We start from the raw sequence: 24,677 nt of genomic DNA, 5'->3' as shown, positions 1-24,677 counted from the left end.
GCTGGCAGAGGGCTGGATGTGTGGACTGACGGAGACTTCTGGGGGGCAGCTGGGTGTGTGTGTGTGTGTGTGTGTATGTGTGAGTGTTTGTAAGTGTGTACGTGTGTTTGAGTCTCGTCGAGCAGCAGCAGGAGGACTTGAAAACTTCAGTGACCGGAGATTTGGTGATTCGGAGCCAAACCGGGCAGGTTTGTAGTCCCGCTGTAATCGTCAGAGAGGAGGACCGGTCCGGTTCTCAGCATTGGAACCATTTCCGGCCAATATGGATGATTTAGGTAAGTTCGCTCGCCGTGAACGCAACATTCAAGCAGCGCATGTGAAACTGAGTGCCGTTAGCGTAAACACACAACGCTAGCACAGCAGGTTTACGTCCATAACGCGTTCTTGCCCGTAGCTGGACAGCTGTAGTTTGTCGGGTTGAGGCGGTGCTGTGTCTGTTTCCAGGTGGGCTGAGTTGTCCAGGTTTAGCCGCGAGCAGCGCGAGGTTAAATGCACGGAAAGGCCCGCGTGCTGCTGGCACGAGCGATGAGAAGATCCATTCATTTATCGCCTTTATTAGCTGATTTGACACGTCAAAGCTTCTGTGTGCAGTCGCTTTATCTCCTCATCAATCAGTCAGCCGCGCTCTGCAGCCTGAACCTTTTCATGCTCAAACTGAGCAGAAACGTGTAAATTAAAGCTCGGGTCATTTGTCGTTTGATGGGATGCTGACCTATTGAGCCACTCCTGGTGATTGTCAGGATTGCATAACTGCCTCTGCTGCAGGTGGGTTAGCAACAGTGGCTTCTCAGTCAACAGTCACTGTGAGAGTAATCCTGTTTGTTTGATGATCGGTGACTTCTATTTTAAAACCTCAGCCTGAACGCAGCTGATTGTTGCAGGGCTGCAGTATTGTGCAGATAAATCCACTGCTGCTCTGCCTGCAGGGATGAGGTTAACTCAGCAGTGAATTATACTACTGTTTGTGACAGCAGAAAATGTAAAGCCTGGGGGCAGGTAGTAGTGGTGACTGGGAGTGTGTGTTGAGCTCAGCACAATGCTCTTTGATGGACATATAACACTGAGTCTCCAGATTCCCCATGTGACAGCTCTTTGCTTTAAGTTTAGTTTAGCATATTGACATTGCATGTCAAACATGTCTGACTTCAAGTGTAGAATAATTTCACAGAGGTGTGAAGTAATGCAGCCACGCTGCAGGAAATGCAACCCCCACAGCGCTGTCAGCATCACTGTTTTGTGTATTTTTCCCTAGCGACTGCATGGTTAAGTTTAGCTGGACATCCATGAAATGCATTGAAGGAGTCGAGTTCATTGGATGCTAAAAAAAAGTATGTGTTTGTAAAGTCAAAGATGATAAATGTCTTTCAAAAGCCCTTCACAAGGTACCACCCCCCTCTGTGCTGCAGCTGCAGGTGGACCTGCTATCAAACAAGAGGCGAGTATGCTAATTTGTCCTTTGCATTGCATGCAGGGAAAAAGCTGTACACACTGGATCTGTGTTCTGTGTGGAACAATAACAATTAAAACTATTAGAGAGCAGTGTTTTATTAGTTTTTGGCATCTTAAAAAACACCTAGATGTATCAGTTTTGGGTCAAAAGTTCAGTTCTTTGGTTGACATCTTGGAGAGTGTACCAGGAAATTTTGGTCACTCTATACCTAGTCAATATTTATGGACATACCTACTCAACTTACATGGGTAAAGGGCTTTCCTTAAAGTAGCCACTTAAAAAAAGAGTGTTACACAACCCAGTGTAATTACCATGTCACAGGGCTGTAAATTCTGTCATCGTTTTAGCAGACATGTAGAAATGTGGCACACAAACGGAGAGAAATATCGTCATCAGATACTCCCCGGTGTCGCCATGCGCGTCTTCGGCATTTGTCTTTGGATGGCATCCACAGCAGGAAATGTTGCCTCCATTGGTTTATGAAATTTAGATGCACTGAAATTTAGATGCAGTGGGGGTCTAAGATGAAGCACCACCACTGCAGTTCAAGTGAGGCAGCATGGGGATCCATCAACTTCACACCCCAGAGAGGACAACGAGACCTGCATGTATTTTTAGCCAAGGAGTGTTATACGCAAAAGCTGACCCAGCAGCACCTAGAAACCTCTCATCAAGTGGCAGCCTGTGGCAGCTATTCCCCTCTTCCTAACTACAGCTGCACTTTCACCCAAAGTACCTGGAACTTTTATAACTAAAACAATTCTTGAGTTTGTTTGTTTTGCCTTTTGAATGAAAAAATGATTTGGATGACTGAGAATATTATCAACATATAACAAATTACAGAGGTTTACCATTGCAAACCCTAACTCCAAGGTCCCTGTGCTACCCCTAAAGCAGGGATGTTTTGGTAGGTAAATTAATTCTACAAGACCTTAATTCAGACTCTTTTTTCCACTGGTGGAAATGTATAGAGTTTCCCCTCCTATGAAAGCAGTGGCTGCAGGTTTAGTTTGACTCTCAAAGCGTTGTTCACACTTCCTTCAGGAGGGACCATCAAAGCAGAGCAGCGCTGATTTCAGGCAGGGCAGTGGGGTGGATCAGGCTCACATGGAAGGATTGGGCCTCAGCCAGAATTTATCCTCCTTAAACACTGCACTGCCCCACCCTCTCTCTTCCCACTTCTCTCCATTCCTGTGGTGAGCCACATAGGATGCTGCGGGCTGCAATCTATTGACAGTCTGAAGCTGGCTAAGTTTGCAGGAAAGCAGCTTTAAGAAGACTTAAAACAAGGCACAGTTTGGTCACATTTATCAGCACTTTTTACCTAAAGCTTGATTTATTATGCTGAAAGTTTATTTGTGTAATTTGTGTCTCATTTTATTTTGGTAGTCTTTGCTTGTTTAAGTACATTGGAGTGTTCTGAGGTAAACTTTCATTGACCTCCCTTGTCAGCTATCAGTGCTGCCAAGCGTTGCTCCGTGCTTCTTTGCTCAGGGCCTGCACCAACAAGACATGAATGTCAACTAGCCTCCCAAGTTAACTTTATTTTACTAACTTTGATGCCTGATCCCTTTCAGAATTTTCTTCTTATGCCTGCATATACAGTAACCACGGTATTTCTGTTTTACTGATTTGTCACCTTAGTCCCATCATTTGATGTGAAGTGATTCCCCAGAGCCCTGGCAGTGCAGCAGCTGCAGTGTTGGAACTGTCACTCACAATGTGGGTGTGGGAGAAGTAGTTCTTCACTAAGTCCAAGTGAGCTCTAATTCAGCTGATTCTAAATTTAGGTGTATTTTATAAAGCAAAAAAAACATCAGGTGGATCTCACATCAACATTTGTCATTTCCTTTAAATGCTCTGTATTAGACTGGGACACTGTTGTCATTTATGCCTGAGTGCTGGTTTCTCACTCAAGGACTGTACCAGTTTTTACTCTCATTTGTCATTAGTTTATATTTGTTCCTTTCTGTTTCCAGTTTAAAATATAATGTAGTGATATAGTGTAACAACTGTAACAGTTAGATGACACAGAATTGAAAATTTGTAACGTTCCATGTCTGTATGGGTGTCACACCTTTCATTACCTTTCCTGCAGTTTTGTTACTTGGCAGCATGACCTTTGTTCAACTTCTAGGGGCATATCTGCTTTAATATGTTGGTGTTTATTGGGAGCAACCATATACCATTTATGAACTATATTTAGCACATTTATTCCAGACATTTTTATATTTTCATCTGCCAGGCAGCTACACGTGATACTGACTAACAGCACCTCAGTTTGTAGTCTGGGAGTTTTATCTCGTTTTTTCTTTGATCTTCCAGAGACACCATTTAAAGCAGTAGGCTCATTCCATGTGAAATCATCCTGCTTCAGGCACAGTGAAAAAATCATAACTTAAGTAGTAAGCCTAGCACCAAAAAATATTTGTGCCTCATATCATGCTGAGATATGTGAGATCATGTGGTACAAATATGAAGGAGCTGGATTACTGTCAACATGGTCAAATATGGCTTTGAAAATAGCACATTTTCATAAAAAAAAAAAAAAAAAAAAAAGTCAACATATGAAAATACTACCTGTGGCATTTACTGGCAGAGACATGTTACCACTATAATTGTACCAAATATCAACTCTTCACCCTGCATATTTACAGACCAGTGATGCATAGAAGTTGGAAAGATATTTGCGTTTATTGGTTTTCTGCCATTTTTAGACATCATGCCCAAACTATTCGAGATAGGAAGATTTTGATTAACTTTTCTGATTCTATGGGAAAAGTTAGCTCTATGCAGCAAACATCAGATTTCTACATGCAACAGAGGCCGTGCAGTAAAAGCTTAAACTTGGCCGAAAGCAAATTGACCAAAAACTAAGAAAATAAATGAAATTTCAAAGGGCAATGGTTACACTTACAGACCTAAAACTCTTGATTTCTTCATAATCTTCATAGATGTGCATCATCTATGAAGATTATGAGATGTTTTGAAAAATATCTGAGCGTGTCATCTGGCAGCACTGGATGATTTCACATGGAATGAACCAGTAGTTTGACTTGATGATCTTTAGAGGTACCGGTAGATGGCTCTGAAATCTTTGGATGGAACCAGACTCAAGGTTTATTTCTGTTACTAATATTTTAAAGCTAAGCTAAGCTAGCCTAGCTGCTGATTCTAGCCAAATATTTGTATAAATATGAGAGTTCTATCTATTACTAGATTGTATTGAGTTGCATTAGAGGAAGTGAAAGGTTCATTTTTTAGGAACTGGGTCTATAGCTATGAACAAAACTTTGCCTGTGCTTCTTCAGTTATGACCATTTTGACCGTGACGCCTCACTGAACTTATTGAAGTGCAGTTTTTAATCACTTGAGTACTTGTTTAAGTACAACATTAGTCTGGAGATTCCTGTTGTCAGAAATAGTTAACTTCCTGTTCACTGATGATAATGCGTATTTTAATGCATCAGGGGCCAAGCCTACACTGGATGATAATTCCCTTGTGCCCCATGTGCACATAAATCATACACAGGCCATGTTACAACTAAAGGCTATAAAGAATCCTTTGTTTTTGCTCTTGGCTTTGCCATCTGTTAATCTTTAAAATGCTGAAGGGTTTTGAAACATATGGTGTACACAGACAACCACACACAAAACAAAACTTATACACATCCCTGATCACAGACTGCTGGTGTGGACAGACAACTCTGGATGGGAAGCTGACTAAGCAGCAGTGCCTTGACACTCAGCCAACCGTCATGTCATCTCTCATGAATCCAGTGCAGCATAACAGCATCCTGCAGGCTCAGTATTCACGCTGCTACTGTAGATTTTTAGAACCAGGGTTTGTGTGTGAATAAGTATTCAGAAATGAAATCCCTCCTTGCCTCTTTTTTGTCAGCTGAGCTCTTTGTATTGGGCAGCTTCATCCATTTAGACATGTTTCATAACAGGAAGTGCCCTGTCTGTTTAGAGGATTGTCATGAGGTTAGTTTGTTCAAAAAAAGACATTGCAGTAGGTTTCAGACATTATGTTAGTCATACTGACTTGTGGACATGCCTCATCTTGTTATATTGTTAACTTCTCTATATTGTGTTGCATTTTTTCCACTAGCCTACTACTCTACTCTACTCTATCCTGCTGTTCCACGATGTGCTCCCTGCTGACTATCTTGTGAGGTTCCCATCCCTGGCAGAGTCAGTGACTGACAGCTCACTTGAACAGCTGGTATCACACTTTGTATAAAATATGGAATGGTTGATAAGAGTCTCAGAGTGGTTTGATAAGAGAAACCGCAGTGTTGCAAAACCTGTGCAACTGCTGAGTCTCTCTTTTTTAGTATGAGGAATCACAAATATAGCTTCTGTGACCTTTCACATGCACCTGTAGGTTTTCTGAGTCTTTCTCCTAATTGGTTCCTAAATATCATATTCCAAGATATGGTGGTGATGTGGCTGCAGGCTGAGACAACACTGAAATGAGTTTGTGCCCCCTTGGTGCAGGTTTATATAGTCTCTAACACATTGCTGCTGCTGCCCTATTTGGGATATAAAGCTCCCACAATGCAAGCCTTTGATGAATTGGGAAGTCAGGACGGTGGAGGAGAAGTGAGAGCGAGTGAACCTGAGGGTGTGCGCTATAGAGCTCTCAGCATTTGAGCTGCATTTATAAACAGCATCTGGCTCATTTAAAGAGGATCACTGAAGAAGCCTCAATCCAGATCCCATCTGAGTAGATGACAGAGTTGATGTTGGGATTATTACCACACAAGTGTAAGGGGGCTGGTTTCACAAGAGTTTACACACAGAGACACACATCTGGTTTTGGCGCCGGCCTAAAGCTGAATGTTTTTTAGTGCAATGACTTGGCCTGCTTTGCTGACTTCACTATCGCTCCTCTCCATCCTCTTCCCTCTGTCAGAAGGGGGACAAAGAGCTACTTGTTTCTGGTGCTGTGACCTACTTCAGCCCAGACAAAAAAGAACCAGGCAGAACTGATTAGGAGAAGGGAGAATTGTCCGTCCATCCATCCATCTCTCCATCCAGTCAGGAAATCTATCTTCCTCCAATTAATGGAGTTGGATTAGGAGAGTAGCAAGCTATGCAATGCAGCACAAAACAGAGTATCTGAACTAAAGATCCACTTGCGTGCTGCATATTTCCAAATTCCTTCTAATCTGCTTACTATTTTTTATTTTTTTTTTAGTCCATGGTTTTTTCATTCTATAGAGGAGCTAGTCTGTTTTTAATTGCTATACTCTGATGTTTTATGATGCTCATGATGCATTTTATTTCTTCATGTATGGTTAATATTTCACATCATTGCTACAAAAACTGTTTGCAGTAACGATAAAAAAAAGTAGTCAAACAAAAGAAAAAAGTGTCAAACAAAGTAATCAGAAGTGAAAATAAGCAGGAAAGGAAGTGGAAAGTGCCCGTTGCTGGCGGTGACCACACAAAATTAAACAAAAAGTGTCAATTAAAAAGCTATAATGACGTGTGCTGTCAAACTCCTGCAATGGTTTGTTTAAAGTTCCACAATCTCATATTTTTAGTATTACTATAAGTTGTTGTTGTTGTGAGGTTAAACCTCAAAAATCAGCCTGGACCGATGAGTCATACAGAAAATAGTGAAAATGTACTTTGTATAAAGGTCTTGTGGTTTTACTGGTTAGGTGTTAGAGCTGAGAGGAGGATCTCTCAGCTTGACAGCCTGTAGCACATTTAGCAGCTGGCTGAAGTGGGTGGAAGTGAACAAAGTGAAGTGTCATACTTGAAGCTATTTATGTCAGTCAATTGTCACTTTGCTGGTGTATTCACACCATTTAAGTACACAAGTAAAGTGCTGTCATCAGACAGATGCGGAACAAAATAAGAAATCTATTAAGCACCTGACAAGCCCATCATGGGCTAAATTGTGTCATCTCCAGATTCCATCTGTTTCACTGTCAGTAGTCTCTGTCATTGTTTTAAGCAGTTAAAAACATAACTGACCTCAATGCTGCCCTCTGTTGTTTATTAACCTAGGTTAGGTATTTTAACCCCTATGAGTATAGGCATAGGTTTTCAAGCAGTATGTTCCAGACATGCTGATGATGTTCAATTAACAAGTCATAATGAGACTGTGATGGTCATAAGAAAACCGCTATATCTGACAGAGAGTTCAGTGCATGTGTGTTGCTTTACTGTTGCATATATTTTGTATCATAGACTGGATTGTATGCTGTTGTGTAAGCAGCTGTAGTTTGCGATCTGATTGCAAGTATGGGTCGTGGTGGCATGTACAATAGCATCTTCATTGATGCTATTATACATCAAAGAACTCTAACCAGACTCTTCAGTGTGCGGTGTGTAACATATTACAGTAAATGTAATGTAATTTAAATGTATGGCCTGGTTGGGTGGTCTGTAATGTCCTACTATTGCTGTGACCAGCCTGGTCATCCATCATCCACTGTATGTCTCCTTTACCACAGGTCAGGGTCGGGCGGTAAAGTATTTATAGTGGGCCCAGATGCCTGAGTCCGTCTCTGGAATGCGAAGGCAGCCATGCTTAGCAGGCACCTGCGTGCAGTGTTGTTGTCTACTGTTGCACCTTTGTGTGTGTCTGCGTGTGAGTGTGTTTCTTGTGTGATTTAATTTTGCGCTTGTGTGCCTGCTGAAGCACTCCAAATGAACACAGGCATAGGCCTTCTGCTGTCTGACACAAGCCCAGAGGGGTGTAATGTGTAAGTGCTTGTGCACCCATATTGCCCTGATTTTTCTTTTCCCTTCTGGTATGAACAAAGAGAAGGACTCATCGTCTCTGCGATGCTCTGTTGGCTTGTGTCACATTGAAGGGCCATCTCTCTCTCCAAGCCAAACATGAAAAGCTGTCAGTTCATGTCAGCAGCAACCAGCAACTGAAGATTGTTCCCTACCGACTGTTAGTAACAATTTTAACCCTCTAATCTACCAATAAAAGACAATAAACAAAATGTCCTTGTATCATAGCTGACTTTTTGTTTTCTTTCTTTCATATGTCCTGTCTTGCCTTTAGTCTCTCCCTTTCTTTCCTATCATACAATCTTGTTCAGCTGGCGTGCAACTCACATTTCTCCCCCTTTTTCTCTCATATGCAGAAGACGAGCTGTGGCATGTTAGGAATTCATATCAGCCAGCGTACACCTTGCAACACATCAGAGGGGAGAAATGAAAGGATTGAGAGTAGGGAGATGTAGAAAGCAGGTCAGGGAACAGAGGTAAGCTCGCAGCACAGACAGCATTTTGCTGCTAATATTCATACTGTTGGTGTCAGCCTATATCTCAGTAAATGCTTTGGCATTTATGAACTTCACTGATAAACCCTTTCCTGTGCAGCAGCACTGAGAAGAAAAATGCCAGAGGCGTGAGCCCAGCCCTCTCACACACACACACACACACGACTCAACATCACCCTCTGCAGGCTGTTAAATGTTTGGTTACATTACATTTGATATGGCTGATTCTTTGAAATGAATCGCTACCAGCAGTGCTAAGTAAACAGGAGTGGATGTGTTGAGTAGCAGACAGCATTGATTCACTCTGTGCAGTGGGCAGCTTTGATAGTAGATTATGCAGTGCAGTGCGTGTGTAGGCCGGATATCCTGTCAGGGATAATGGAGGCTTGTCTCTGTTGATGTCCAGTACTTATAGTGATCAAACTGTCAGGAGTGAGAGCAGTGCTCTGTTTTATTTTATTGCTATTTAATTTCAAGTTATGAGTTTGAAAGGTAGTGATTTAGCTAATCTAACATCTGTCTTGGCCTTCACTGTAAACTTTATTGACTCTTCAAATGGATTCCTTTTCATGCTCTCCCTACCCCCTTCCTGCATCTTCACCCCCCCCCTTCACCCCTTCATTCCTAATTTTCCTCTTTTTCATCCCTTCTTCTGCCACCACAGTCTTCGCAGTCCCCCCTTTTATCTGCTGCTTCTTTCCTATAATGAGCCCCGTGTGAAGCAGTGTTTCTTGTAATTAAAATGCACACCATTCATCTGGGAGGAAGGGAGTCTCCTTAATCTGCGTCAACCCACATTTTAGCCTCAGAGGATTTGCCTGCTGTGCGCCACGCACACACACACTTCCCAGTTTCACTTATCTTCCTTTCCACACTCCCACCTCCGTCCGTCATTGTTAGATCCCAGATGTGTCCTGCCATGTCACATTTGGGTTTGTGGACACAGGAACAAACTGAATGTTGTTTTCATTAGCTGCAAATAAAGATGCGGGACAGTGTTTAATTATTGTATGCATTTTACTGCAGAGACTTGCAGTGCTGATTTGTCACCCTCTAATGACCTTCTGCTCCTCAGGCTCCTTATAACGCCTCAAATGGAAGTTGTATCCCAAGTGGAATTAATTCATGGGAGTTATCTTGATGTGTTCTACAGTATGTTACCTTTGCCTCTCTTCAAGAGATAACAGTGATTCAGGAGGCTCATTATAAGAGACTTCTTTTTCATGAGTTCCTTATTTTACTGTAGTTCCATTTTTGGTCACTGGGGAACTTGTCTGTGCTTTGCTGCAGAGTCTGTGTGTCATGGTATGTTTCTTTGGCAGAGGAGGCTGACACCTCTGCGTGTTTGTGTAGTTTGTGGATGGGTCAGAGCTTGTCTAGCATGTTACGTTCAGAGAACAGGGGCAACTCTGAAACTAAAGCAAAGTAAATCCTGTTAATTAAGTTTTCTCATTTTTACAACAGACACCTCAAACTTTAAACAGTCACACGGCATGTGTTTCATAGAGCAGTGTTGATGTTTGAGCAGTAGATTCTGCAGATTCTTTATAACCAGGGTTAAATCTAGTTCAGATCCAGAGCTAAGTTGATTAACATCTCTCGTGTAAACCATCTGGACCAACATCTGTTGACTGAGGTCTGCAGCAGCTGCAGTAAACTTTGTTCTGACATCAGTACCAGATATTTACTGAGCTCTGTAAAAAGTCTTCATGCATGCAGTGCAGAGTGCAGAGAAGTCTTTGATGGAATCTAAATTCTATATTGGCTTAATAAAATCAATCTATGTAGTAGCATGTTATGCTCTATGTTAGTGTGCTAAAATTCGTGCAGCATTCTGGGAAATGTACAGATGTTGTCACAGGAAAACCTCTTTACAGCCAACGTGGTTTACTGTCCTGTTTACTTCCCCTTCTAATTAAAAAAAAGTGTTAAATAGTGTTGTGTGCCCCTGTCCGCACACTGACCTTGCTTTGAAACATCTTCAAATGGTAAAGTCTTATCACACGCCATAATTGGTATAAAGATTAACAGCTGTGTTGTTTCCCGCTACATTTATGGGTGTTTTTTTTTCTACTACTACGTAAGAGATGAAGACACACACAGAGCTGGCTGCTGTAGTGTAAACAGTGCGCTCTGCTGTGTCCATAATGAAACTCTGTGGAATGCACCGGGGGCCTCTTGTGTCCAGAGTGGAGTCTCTGCTGTGAAACCCAGTCAACTGGCATGTTAGCCATGCTAATCATGCTAACCATGCTAATGCTAAGTTGGTCCAAGTGGATCTGGTATTGATCTGGCTCAGCTTCTGCTGTGTCTCCTCTCTGTCTGGGAAATACTGTACCAATGATATACATAGCCTTCATTAGATTGCTGTAAACTTTGGTAGTGCTTTGAACTCATCATATCTTAATAATATTAATATTACAAGATGTAACATGATATTACATAACATGTAGTATTAAAATGCATGCGTGAGTCATGCTGCTGAGAGCAGGAAGGAGGGGCTGATTATACCCCTTATATACCTTTGTGATACCACTCCCTTAGTTGGGCTCGCCTCTGTTGATAAGAGCTGCTGACTTTCCTTGTTTCACCACATTGTGTACGAGCTCACCTGCTAAAGTTGGACGTCTCACGTCATAGGCTGCTTTCAGTGGTTTGTCATTTGCGTGAGTACTATTTTTTACTTGAGCTTTCAGGCAGCTAGGCTGGAGCTGAAACTAACTCCCTGCCATTTAATTTTAACCCCTCCTTTCCCTCTCTGGCCTGACCCTCTCCTCAGCTCTTCCCCTCCTCCTCCCTTCTGGTCACTTGTTCTCTTTTGCTGATGGTAGAGTTAAGAAAGGCAGTTCCTGCCTGGCAGACTGTATGTTTAGGTTTGCCCTCTTCCTCTTCTGCTGCTTCTTTCTATGTATTATGTCCTCTTCTCCTCCATGGGTGTACTCTTTTTCCTAAGGTACGTCTCATCCTCTTGTTACTTCAGCTGCAAATTTGTCTTTCCTGGCCCAGAATTGTATTTTAGGACAAGCCTTTAGTGCAGTATTAGGTGTTATAATACTTTCACAATGTAGGCATTTTTATTAGAACTTTTCAAAGAATACTACACACTGTACGTTTTTTTTCAGCAATACATAATAATGTCTGTTTACAACTATGTATACTTGTAGTTAATGTGATTTTATTAAGTAAATATTGACACCACCTGTGTCTTTACTTGGCTAGATCATGCTGGTACACTAACAGTACGTATGGACAGTGATTGTTTGAAGATATGGCACTAATTTAAGTAATGAGTTTGTAATTAAATGAAGTCTTTTAGGACTGTACTTCTGCAGGGGAAACTAAACCCTTCTGCGGTGTGAGTGTGCTAAAATAAGTATTCAGTAACACAGCCCGTGGTCTTCATTAAATACCCTATAATGTTATGTGTCCTTCCACCTACTTGTTAGGACTTCTAAATTAGTAGTTGTTTTCTTGGCCTGCGTTCTTCCAAATACCAAATAGCCCCTTGCTGAGAGACAGCTGCTGTCAGCGTGTAGATGGTTAATATGAGCACACTTTATACCTGGTTGCAGATTTGACAGCAGCTCTTTTAAACCTGCCATAACCGCAGGCAGGAGAGGGTCAATGGGTAACCATAGGAGTGGTTGTGACAGTCTTCATGATTCAACTTTTACAACTCCACCTCCTCTAATGTCAGTGCACATGGAGCTTTTGACAGGTTGCGAAAGAAGCTGTAATTTGATACTACAAACAAAATGTGTGACTAGTTGAACATTATTCACTAGAAAAACGTGAAATCATAACAGTTTAATTAGGGTTGGAATCTGAGACACTTATAGCACTTCATCACATTGATGTTTAACATTTTATAATTCAGCATTTTGCCATTATTTGCTTTCTAATCTAAAATCTAAGATGGTGATGAAATGGTGAGTGCCATAATCTGACTAAAGTCTCCAGCTATATGGGTTAGATCAGTGTATTGGCTGTTTTGGTGTGTTTTTTTTTTTGAGCAGACTATTGGATAATTTTAGTTATTAAAGAAAGTTATTAAAGATATGTGTCATAAAAGACTTTTTTCTTACATTTGTGGTGTTGTTAAGTTGTTTGCCTCCATTGTCTCTGAGCAAGTGTTGAGCTGGAAAAATCTCTCACCTGATAGTGTTGTAATATTGCTTAGCTATGTCTCAGGGTATAATCTTCAGAGTTGTAATTATCTGCGTTTTCCTTTTCCATAGATGCTTTATTGGCGGACCTTGAGTCCACAACGTCCCACATTTCCAAGTGTCCACTTTTCCTGTCTGATGAGAGCGCCTACTCCTTCCCTGTTAGGGGTCAGACCCAGCAAGACATCAGCTCTCCACCCCCAATCCCACCCACTCCAACTGAGCAAACTCTGAATGGGCTGGATGAAACAGAGGTAACTGTGGATGCCATGTTGAGCAAATTGAAAGTATTTTTTGATTTGTTCTTGGCTAAAAGTGTTTAGTAGTTGCTTCTTTTGTGGATGGCCCTCTTAATTCTCTGAAGTGACTTGATATCATCTTTCTTCAGTCTTTCAGCTCAGCTCCCTGGTCTAGAGATAGCAGCAGCAGTCCCAGCCAACCTACTGGAGGAGAGGACCACGTATACAGGTATTAATTAGATGGTAGATTATATTACCGAATACATTTATTTTTAGAAGCTCACAATAACTTTTTGGGCATAAGATAAGTGCACAGTGGCTGCGAACGCACTCAACCTATTAGCTTTAACATTACACAAATAAAAAGAAAGTGAGGCCCCACGTGGACATGTGACTCTGCTCAGCCAGAAACACAGCACAGATGATGCTGATGATAAGTGTTGTTTCTCCCTCATACAGTTTCCCTAATAAGCAGAAGAGCAGTGAGTCATCAGCTGGTGCCATGAACTCATCTATGGGCAGCAACTTGTCTGAGCTGGACCGCCTGCTGCTGGAGCTCAACGCTGTCCAGCAAAGCACCCCTGCCTTCCCTACAGAAGGTACATACAAAGAGATAACTTTACCATTTGTGAATAGTTCTCTCATGTTTCCCTTGATGACATATCTAAAAATGGCACTTCCTTTTTTTTGTCATTCATTACGCAGCGGTCGCAGCAATCAGCCATCAAATAAACTGTGCACTGTAGTTTTGGAGAGGGAATACATGTCTCTTTTTTCTCTTACAGAAGCCCCGCCACTGCCTGTCAGCATCACCCCCCATATCCACGAGAATGGAGTTTTAACTGCAGGCAAAGTTGCTTCATCTGCAGTCGAAAAGCCAAAGCGTGGTGCACCAGCTCGAGGAATAGAGGGTGTACGACCAAGTGTAGAACGCCTTCTGGATGAGTTGGAAAGTTCTGTGCCAACCAAGTAAGAGAAAAATGTCGTTACAGCAACGTTAAGGTGATAGATGACTTTTTATTTATGTATCTCCTAAAGAGTGATTTGCAAACCATTAAAACCACAAACACACACATCAAATGTGTGTTCACAGTTGACCTCAAAAACTTTTCTGTTTTTATTTACATTTCAAAGCATTTTTAAATAGAGCAGTTTTGTTGATTGGTTTTATTTTCTTATTTAGTCCCATACCTTTGGTGGTGTCAGAAGAACAAACAGATGGACAAGAAGAAACTCTGTCACAACAACAAGCCAGGATGTCTGCCTCTTCTGCCACACGAGAACTGGATGAGCTAATGGCCTCACTGTCTGACTTCAAAGTCCAAAGCAATGTAAGTTAAGTTCAGAAATGGGTTGACTTCAACTGTTTGTATACTATAGGAGGACAGCTATTTTTGGCATTGTGCGTAATGATGCCACATTACTGGTTCACACAACTTTTAAAATTGTAAAATGAGTTGAATCAGACTAATATTAGTCCATATTTGTGGTTTCATACTGTTGCTGCTGCTGTTGGCAGGGTTCCAGGTTTGAAATGGTTTCCTGGTATTCTGTCTCACATCTTATATTCATAAACTTAATTTCTACCTAAATTTCATAGGTTTCACTTATTTACATTTTTGCAATATTGCAGTGATGTGATCTTGAAGGCTGGGGCTTTATTTTCAAATATAAACAAATGTTATTGCAGTGCTATTAGTAGTATTTGTGATTAGAGGTCTGTTTTTTCTGGGGGTAAGAATCAAAACCTAATTTGTTACACTCCTTTATTATTTTGTTGTTCATGTTTTAGTTTTCTTCATTCTCCATTCATTCTCTATTTTCCTGGTCTCTTTTTCTTTTCTCTACCACTGTGTATGTCTTGTCTTTGTATGGACACTTCACCTGATACAGTCTGGCTCTCAGTTGTCTGTAAATCAGGATGCAGTAGACCCAGTAGTGGTAGCTGGTACACCACTTGTCCAAGCAGTAGCAAACCTATCTATCACTCCTTACACTGGTCCCGTGGATGCTCCTCTTCCCTCTAGTAACACTACACCCTCCTCTACACCTCTTCCACTGGAACTCCACATAGATGAAGATGGTTCTGCCCCTACATCTTCACCTTGTTCCACTGTAGTAATGGCATCATCTAGGAGCTTTCAGTACTCTGAGATCCGCCAGAAGGATAATGGTGGCTGTGTCAACTCTGAGGTCTCACATGTAGAGAGCTTCAGTGTCTCCAGTACTGTAAAACCTTATAGTCAGTACGAAGTCAGCCCCACACAGCCAACAGTAACTAAAGTGTCTACCAGTAAGGTCTCAAAAAGTTCAGTTGGCAGAAGTTCTAGTCCAGGTCCTTTGAGTTCAGTTGTTTCGAGGAGTCCTGTTACCATGTCTAAAAACCCCAGCCCTCTTCTTGCAGACAAGAGTCCCAGCCCTCCTGATCTTAAAGCTGAAAGCCCAGCCACTAAAACTCTCAGCCCTGTTCTTACAAGTCCTGACCCACAAGCAGTTATAAAGAGTAATAGTCCACTGACAGTGCTGATCACTACTGAAGCAGTGCCCAAGTCCACTAGTCCAGTAACCGTTCCAAGGCTTTCAAGCCCAGTTTCAAAAAGTTCAAGTCCAGTCACAGTCCCACGTATCTCTAGTCCGGTAACCATCCCAAAGGGTGCCAGTCCAGAAATATCTCCCAAGAGTACTAGTCCGGTGACAATTCCAAGACTTTCAAGTCCAGTTCCAAAAATCGCAAGTCCCATAACTGTTCATAATATCTCTATTTCTCCAGCTGCAACAGCAAACAACCTTGAAACAGTCCCAAAGAATACCTACAATATATGGCCAAGGCTTTCAAGTCCAGTTACTGTTCCTAAGAGTCCTGCTCCAGTTGTCAAAAAAACATATATAGTTCAAAGCACCAGTAGTCCCAGAGCTTCTCCAGTTTCACCTGCTGTCCCTCCTACAGAGAGCCAGGGAGGCAATGTCCTGGATTTAACATGGCCATGCCGGGAGCCTTTGCTGGATGATGCTTTAGACAAACTTTTAGCTTCTGAGTCCACTCGACCAGGTGAAAACCAGCCACCTGTTTTCGTTACGCCTGGAGATGAAGACAGATCTTGGGAGGAGGAAGATGGAATTTACCCCGATCTCAGCCGAGAGGGAACCCTAACACCCATGACTGAATCCAGTTGGATGGACGAGTGCTTCACCCCCTCCAGCTGCCCTGGGACACCAGATGGAACGCTGGACCTGCCCATGCAGCAGCCTTCTGCTGTTGAGCGACTCTCTGCTTCTGGTCAAGTAGGACGTTGAAATTGATGTCCAAGAAAGCATGAAAGCATGAAGCTATAGAGGATTTAAGACCTCATGTGGTCATTAGGATACAAATTGTCAGATTATTCAGCAGAGTTTGTTGAAAGAAGCTTATTTTGGGCAGGCAGCTCCTGCACATACTTGAGGAGCTTGCCAACAGTCCAAACATGTTGAGATGAAGAGAAATTCCTCATTCTCTGTTGTGTGTTGCATGTGGCGTCATATAGCAATTACACAATGGCTTGAGGGAGAAGCCTCCTAGCAGATACTTTCTGTGGTGATATTGAAAGCTTCGCTGAAAGGATGTCGACACACGTCCGCGCTTGCTTCATGCAACATTGCTGTGTTAGTCATAAGGGCCTGATCTGTCATGTTTTAATCACTGACTGTCAGTGCAATAAGGTGCCTAGAGTCTAGAGCGCACTAATAGAGCACACATTTTTTACTTATACATCTATGCACCAAGAATTTGCACATAATTTTAAGACATATTCGTTGCTTTTTCCATCTTTGGCCTTGCTTTGGCATGTGCAGGTTTTGAAAGCATTTCGTGATACAATTGTGTGTTCTGGCCGGCATGTCTCGTCACAGATCCTTGGTAGTTGTTCATAGACTTGATAGTAAAGAATGAATTTGAACAGCTGGCTGTGCTGTGCTTCTGTGTTTATGGGCATCCAGTACTGTGCAAGTCCTGTTTGTGCTTGCAACACAAAAGTGGATTTTCTAGTGAGTGGCACAATTCTGGCATCCCACACGTCCTTATCATCTACCCACCAGCTCAAGTCTGTTATCCGCCGCACCAAAGAGACTTCCAATGTGCATCCGATGTACAGGGAGGGATTGCGACGTAAAATGGGACCAATCATTGTGAATAAAAGCAACTCGCAAGACCGACTTATTGAGGAGCTGCAAGGCAAACTGGGGATAGGGCGAGTGGAGCGCAGGCGTAAACAGCAGCCAGATGACTGGCTGACAGAGGGAGTCATCGTTATGTCCAACCCACAGCGAACCCGGGAAGAAGGGAATCAACCATCTGTGGATAAGGTAGACACAAGAGGTCCATGGCAGCGCCATATTTAGCCCAGTTGGTTATTAAATCTCCCATTTATGGTTTGGCTTACTTTTGTTTGGACTTTGTTTAAGGAATTAATATTAGATAATGTTTCTTACATTGCCATAAAATTGTAGTTTTTCAACAGTTGGACTTCTTACTTCTTACACCTTTTCCTGTTTTCATTCTGACTGTATTCTTGTATCTTGGCTTTCCTTTCTTTGCTGTTCCCTTTCCCCCACCCCCCAGATCATCATACCTCCAGAGTCACCTGCACCACAGAGAAAAGTCCTTCCCCCTCCGCAATCTCCCCCAGCACCTAAAAAGCCACTCCCAGTCAAGCAGACTCCTCCGCCTCTACCTCCTCCTCCACCAACCCCTCCACCTCCTCGTGAGCCCACTCCTCCACCTCCTCGTGAGCCCACTCCTCCACCTCCTCATGAGCCCACCCCTCCACCTCCAAGGGAGCCCACTCCCCCCCCTCCCAGGGAGCCCACACCTCCCCCTGTACAGCCCCCTCCATCACCTAGCCCCCCTCCTAAGCCTGCCACGCCACCTCCGCCTCCCAAGGTCTTTGTATCAGTGGGTTGTCAGACAGAGTATGATCCCATCTTCCCACCAATGCAGGCATGAATCACATTTTTTCATCTGTTTATCCTGCTCTCCTCTCATATTTTCTTTTTACTATTTATCAGCCTTTTCTCATACACCTCGAGTTGTTTCTCCTACAGAGGCAGCCTCTTTAGAGCTTTGTTTGAAATCCAGTCAGTCTAGGTTAGGAAGGGTGCTGACACTCAGACCAGAGAGTGACTGAGCCCCTTTTCTAATTCTGACTTCTGATGGCGCCAAGAGCCATGTGTTCAGAGTGGAGAGGAGAATTTAAGAGCTTAGGGGAAAGTAGAGTGTTACTCCTGTCCTATGTTCCTGTTACACTAAGTGTCCTGCCATGCACAGGAATGGCAGGCTTGCAGTGCAACTGAAACCAAATCTGCCACATGACAGCACAGTTACCACCACAATTATAGCATGTCTCACAGAACTTAAGTCAACAGGTCCCATTGGGTTAGATACCAGCATGTTGAAATTACCTATCATCTTGTATCATCACATTTTTATAAATCCAGAGTTTTTCCTGAAGAACTTTGGTGAAGCCAAAATTCTAATTCTACTTCTATACCAAAGAAGAAGCCTAGTTATTTTATTTTGTCAAACATCATTACTGTGGGTGTGGGTGGAAAGGGTGTAAGAGAGAATACATGGTGCAGAGATGCTATTTTCTCTCTCATTGGAATGCAGGAGCTATGAAGCTCCAGTAACCTCACCATCTGAGGGGGTCTGTGTTTGCTTACTGACACACACAGTGTTGATATCAGAAAGTCAGTTGATGGGCATTGGTGGGGTTGTGTATATTTCATTTGTTTCATACCTTTGTGCCTAAAGAGCTGCCTTATCTAGATATCGATATTAATATTAGAGACATAAGGATATCTATGTAAACAGCCCAAATTGCTGTTAAGTATTTACCCTGAAGTAACAAAAGGCTCTCCTAGACATTTTAAGAATGTTTATGGTCTTCTATCTCTGTCAATTCCAGTCCCAGGGAAAGACTTCTGTCACTGCTCCACCCAAACCAGCCAATAAGCTGGACAACATGCTTGGAAGCCTGCAGTCTGACCTCAACAAACTTGGAGTCCAAACGGTGGCAAAGGGTGTCTGTGGTGCCTGTAAGAAACCAATTGCTGGACAGGTAATGATATTAACCATTTCGTATTCAAACAAGCATGGATGTGCAGATGTAGTTCTCTGACTTTAGAGACAAGTTTAGACTCATCTAATAGACTTGGCATGATGTATAGTATGATTTATTTACCTGCTGGATTTTGAAATGGATCTTCATTCATGATCTCCATGGTTCAAACAGACAAAACTACATCTGTTTGAACCATGTTTTCATCTACAGTTGCTATCACTTTTGTAACATAAATTTAGCTTTAACATCCAAATTAGTAGTTTATTAGATTTCACTAAAGTGGAAAGATTGTAAAACGTTATTTCTTTTCAACCTTGGGTTGTGACATCCACAAGCTGCCACTGTTCACATCATCTCTTTGTGAAGTGCTGTGCTGCAGCGAGTCTCTCTGCTGAGCCAGGTCTTTGCATCTCATTACATTTTAATGCACTGTGTCTCCCCGCACCAGGTGGTGACTGCCATGGGCAGAACGTGGCACCCTGAGCACTTTGTGTGCACCCACTGTCAGGAGGAGATAGGCTCTAAGAACTTCTTTGAGCGGGAGGGGCAGCCTTACTGCGAAAAAGACTACCACAGCCTCTTCTCTCCACGATGCCACTACTGTAATGGACCTATACTGGATGTTAGTAATGCATACATTAACACACACATGCACGGAAACAGATTTTTATTTATTCATAACCTAATGGATCATGGTCTTCCTGAAAACATGAAACTGACTATTGTAAAATGCTTTTCAGGAATAAGGAGTCAGGAATAAATGCACACTCCTGAGGCAAAGTGACTGCTTCAGATTGTAGAGCTTTCTCCATGTTTAAATGCGATATGTATTTATAATATATATAATTATCAACTATTTCAATGACTAGTTGTTAACAGTTTCCAACACTGATGCAGACATACCAGCTGATTTCTCTTCTCCCTGTTGTCAACACTTAATCTTGATGGTGATCTTTTTTTTTCCACTATTTCTCACAAGCACACACACATAATGCCAGAGATACTGGAAGCCAAGTAGACAGACAAGACTCCTCATGCTTTGTTGACACTGTTGACATCCACAGTTGGTCTGTGTGCTTGTTCCTTTCATTTTTTCTTCTTTTGTCATTTCTGACCTTGAAATGTTAGATGTTTGAATTCTGCTGAGGCATTACTGTGCTTTGTAACCTCCAGAGGTCTTCTGAGATTTACAGTTGTAAGTTAAGGAAATGACTTAACATGCATGTTTATATTTATCTTTGTTAAATGTCTGTGTTTATATTACGGTAAATTATAATTTATTAATCTAATATTAAAAACTCTGTATCTTCTACCTGTACACCCCCTGGTGGCAGAGCCGGAAATCACTTCTGCACTGCCTAATAGTCCTTTCTGCTGGACTTTGCAGTTGTGGACATTTTAAAAGCATTTGTTTCATGGACTATCTGAAGCTGCTGAGAAATGCTATCAACCTGGAAAACATAAGCATGAGCTGTGAACACTCAGAATTGCAGTGATTGTCTCACTGCTCTGCTGAGATGTGCCCCCTCTGAATCAGAGATGTGTTCATTTCTTTCATAATAATATGCATACGGGTTAACTATTTTAGGGTGTGGTGAGAAGATGTATTTATTGTTCTACCATAAGCAGAGTGTGAAAGGCTGACCCTTTCTATTTTGTTACACAGAAAGTAGTGACTGCTTTGGACAAGACTTGGCATCCAGAGCACTTCTTCTGTGCCCAGTGTGGAGCCTTTTTTGGACCAGAAGGTGAGAGCCACCATCCATGGCATATGTTCAATCTGTGCTGCTGTAATAAACAGGCAGTGTGAGTCAATGTGTGTGTTTGCTGCCCTCTAGGTTTCCATGAGAAGGATGGAAAGGCATTTTGCAGAAAGGACTACTTTGACATGTTTGCCCCCAAATGTGGTGGTTGTGCCCGTGCCATCCTGGAGAACTACATCTCTGCTCTCAACTCTCTGTGGCACCCTGAATGCTTTGTCTGCAGAGTGAGTCAGCCAGACTGAATTAAAAGAAAGCATTTATTTGAATTTGGTCTCCACTATCATCTTAAATTTTCTGTTGTGTTTTCCAGGAGTGTTTCACGCCATTCATAAATGGCAGCTTCTTTGATCATGACGGCCAGCCATACTGCGAGTCCCACTATCACGAGCGGCGCGGCTCGCTGTGCTCCGGCTGCCAGAAGCCCATCACTGGCCGCTGCATCACAGCAATGGGCAAGAAGTTCCACCCTGAGCACTTTGTGTGTGCGTTCTGCCTCAAGCAGCTTAACAAGGGCACTTTCAAAGAGCAGAACGACAAGCCCTACTGCCATGGCTGCTTTGTTAAGCTCTTCAGTTAGGGCTGCATGTCTCTGTGAAAAATCTATGTGTGTGCGCATTCATTTACATGCACATGTGGATGTGTGTACACTCATCTGAGTCTGATTTCTCAATCACATTATAAAAAGGGCGAGAAATATTACTGAAGGGACTTACCTGGCTGTCCAGTGTCTCAGGCTAGGCATTACACAGTTTTACTAAAGACATTTTTAACAAAGCCCAAAGAGATTTTTATTTAGAGTTTTAACTTCTGCATGCAGCAGGAAACGGAGAGAAAAGACACCACTGCCCCCTTGTGCGTGTGTGTACATAAACAAGCGTATAGAATCTAGTTACCAGCCCTGATGTGTTAATGACTTTATTTTCCCATTGCAAGGCCAGACCCTGCATCACATGTTGGTTAGCCTATGTTGACGTAGTTTTATGCAGATATATGACAGTTGCTTGATTGCATGGACCATGGACAGTTGATTTAAGCAGTTTTACAGTTTTCACATTATCAAGTATTGATTACCCAATGAGTGCTGAAAAAAAATCTGTATTTTTGTAGTTTTTGAAAACTGTTGTGGTGCCATTTTTAAAAAAAAATAACCATGAAGCCACAGATACACATTAAAACAATCCTTTAAAATATTGCACATTCTGACACCCTATCTCTTGATGAGACCATTGATGTGCATTTCATCAAGGTATTGATTATCTTTCACCATGAAAATGAAGCCAGGTGTTTTTTTGCAGTTTGAGCATGCCATTCACTCACATTTGTGGCTCAGTTATTTACTATTCAAAAATGGAAACACACAATATAATCATATTTTTACTCGTAGCAACTTTGTTGTTACTTTACTACTGCAACTTAAGTGTGTGTGGTCACTTAAAGTAATATATTTACTATGGTTATAAATGTTTTAGACATTTGGTGCAATTTATTAAGAAAAAAAACAAGCCAAAACAAACTTGATTGTCGTCACTCCAGTTCCAAAGTGGAGAGATTACTGCTGTATCTACAATCACACAGAATGAGATCAACTTTATGCAGAATAAATGATGTTTTATTTCAATATTTTCCACATTTTACTGCTGTATTAAATCTGTCGAGTATGGTTAAAGATTTAAGATGTGTTTATGCAGTCCGAGAAGCATCAGCTGCCAGTTGCTGTTACAATCACAATCTAAATTTATATACCTGTTATACGCTTGGCTGTGGGACAGAACTGTGTTTTGTCACTGTTTTGATGAGAATTTATATATATATTTTTTTTTAGCCTCGAGGCTCACACTGATATGCAAAGAGCTGGCTCTGATGGCATGTAGCCCACAATAGTGAAACCTGGTCTCAGTCCCTCACACATCCCTCACACATACAGTACACCAGCTTGGATTCCAGTGTGTCAGACTTCAGAAATAACTCAGCCTTCAGGATTTTGTATTATGAATAGTGAACTCTGACCCTGCTGACTGAAGTGGAACATGTTCATGTGATCTTTTACCGTTTGGATTTGTTCAGTGCAGAGCTGATTGATGGAAGCTGCATGTTTGCTAGTCAGGAAAAAGCAAAAACATACTTCCTCAATATTTTACATGTATTTGTTTTTGCCAAAAAGGTAATGCTTTTTGTTTGTCTTTATATTCTATCCCTATTTGTCGTAAGAGAAAACACCCAATCAGATTTTGTTTTGTTTAAGGAATAGACTTCATGTGTTATTGTGCCAAACGTGTGAATGCAATAAGGTCTTATACACTGTGGAGTTCTCAGCCTTTCCTGTGATATGAGGCTTCATCTGCTGTGGTGCATCTTAACTCTGAACTATACACTGTAATAGACAAGCCAATGAGCCCTGCTGTACAGGGTCACTGAGCAGACACAACAGTGCTTACTTGTAGGGACTTCTGATTTACAGGATGTAGCAGTGGGGTATGTGGGTGTTGGGAATTTTTTTTTTTTTTTTGCAACATTTGCATCTTCTGTTAAACTGTATTTTAAAAAAAGAAACTTTGCTCATGTATAATAATCTTCCTACAGTATATGCCTTATTGTTTTTTCTTCATTTAAAGAAATCATAAAATAATTCAAAGCCTTTTTTTGTTTAAGTAAACTTTGTAAATGGACATATATTCATGATCTTTTACAGTTTGATTTTTATTTTTTTCTTCACAGTGAGCCATAAATTTGCGCAGCTCTTTGTGTGGGTGGGGTGCTGAGCCTTTGTGGGTCCTGACTCCAGATTGAGCAATTTAACTTCTGCAAATAAAATGGAGTATTTATTTCTGGCATTGTTTTTGAGATTTGTGTTTTGAATTTTTCACTTTTATGTTGCATTAAATGTGAGACATGGCAAGCAATATGCATATTATATTTTAAATTCCCCTACATCGGATGCATAATGCCTTGGATGTCAAAGTTAAAAAAATAAATAAAAAATAACTGCCGATTGAACACTTTGATTTTAATTAAATGTCAGTAAACATAAACACAAGAACAGGAAAACAGATCTCTCTTGTGAGGAGGTACTCTGATGTGCAGTCTGTAATTTGTGAGAGATCGAAGTTTGGAAATACGTTCGGAGAGAAGTGGCTGGTTATCCAGAATCTCCAAGTACTGTAGATCTTGCAGCCTGTGAAGCTGTAAGAAATCTTTCTCTGGTACTTGTCCATGGTGAAGTTTCAGACTTCTTAACTTTGGAAAAAGTTGTGGGATCTGAGAAATGTGAGCTCCCAGAGGTGAATGCCAAGAATCAATGTGGAGGTGGAGGAGGTTTGGTACCTGCACTGCTACAGCTGCCATGTCCTCAGAGGATAAGCCTGGAACACACAGAGTGAGACTGACCACGCAGGCTGGAATGGAGGTGACATACATGTTAACAGGTGGACCCCTGACAATGAAGAGGGTTGACAGCTGTGGGAGGTTGCACAGCCAGGTTTTCAGGTGACACACAGTCAAAGCATGAGATGAATGCTTGTAGGAAACAGTGAGCCTGTTCAGGTGAGGCATGAGCCCTAACCCTTCTTCTGGCAATGAAGAATCTAGGCAGTCAATGAGTTCCAAACTGGACAAGGCTGGAGGACCAGCACCTCCATACACTCCTGCTTCAAAGAGGATCGGCTCTGATCTGGGAAAGCTACATAGATTCACAGCAGACAAGGAGAG

The 24,677-nt window shown here is 41.9% G+C and overlaps 1 protein-coding gene across 2 annotated transcripts; it reads left to right on the top strand.

Annotated features, from left to right (window-relative positions):
• Positions 1-33: 33 nt before the first annotated feature.
• LOC114435700 (paxillin-like) lies at positions 34-23,803 on the top strand. Of its 2 annotated transcripts, XM_028405605.1 has the most exons (14): positions 34-275; positions 12,948-13,129; positions 13,264-13,343; positions 13,574-13,713; positions 13,900-14,083; positions 14,298-14,445; positions 15,008-16,396; positions 17,186-17,452; positions 17,709-18,086; positions 19,054-19,206; positions 19,658-19,831; positions 20,876-20,957; positions 21,048-21,196; positions 21,283-23,803. In XM_028405605.1, the coding sequence occupies exons 1-14, from the start codon at positions 263-265 to the stop codon at positions 21,547-21,549; spliced, it is 3,606 nt and encodes a 1,201-aa protein (XP_028261406.1). In that variant the 5' UTR covers positions 34-262; the 3' UTR covers positions 21,550-23,803. The 2 variants fall into 2 exon arrangements, with proteins under 2 accessions (XP_028261406.1, XP_028261408.1); XM_028405607.1 differs by lacking the exons at positions 15,008-16,396; positions 17,186-17,452; positions 17,709-18,086 and having other exon boundaries at positions 38-275.
• Positions 23,804-24,677: the final 874 nt, after the last annotated feature.

The sequence above is a fragment of the Parambassis ranga genome, chromosome 5, assembly GCF_900634625.1.
Source record: "Parambassis ranga chromosome 5, fParRan2.1, whole genome shotgun sequence".
NCBI classification, from domain to species: Eukaryota; Metazoa; Chordata; class Actinopteri; family Ambassidae; genus Parambassis; species Parambassis ranga.
The sequence above is the reverse complement of the archived record's forward strand: the minus strand, read 5'-3'. Positions and strand labels throughout refer to the sequence as shown.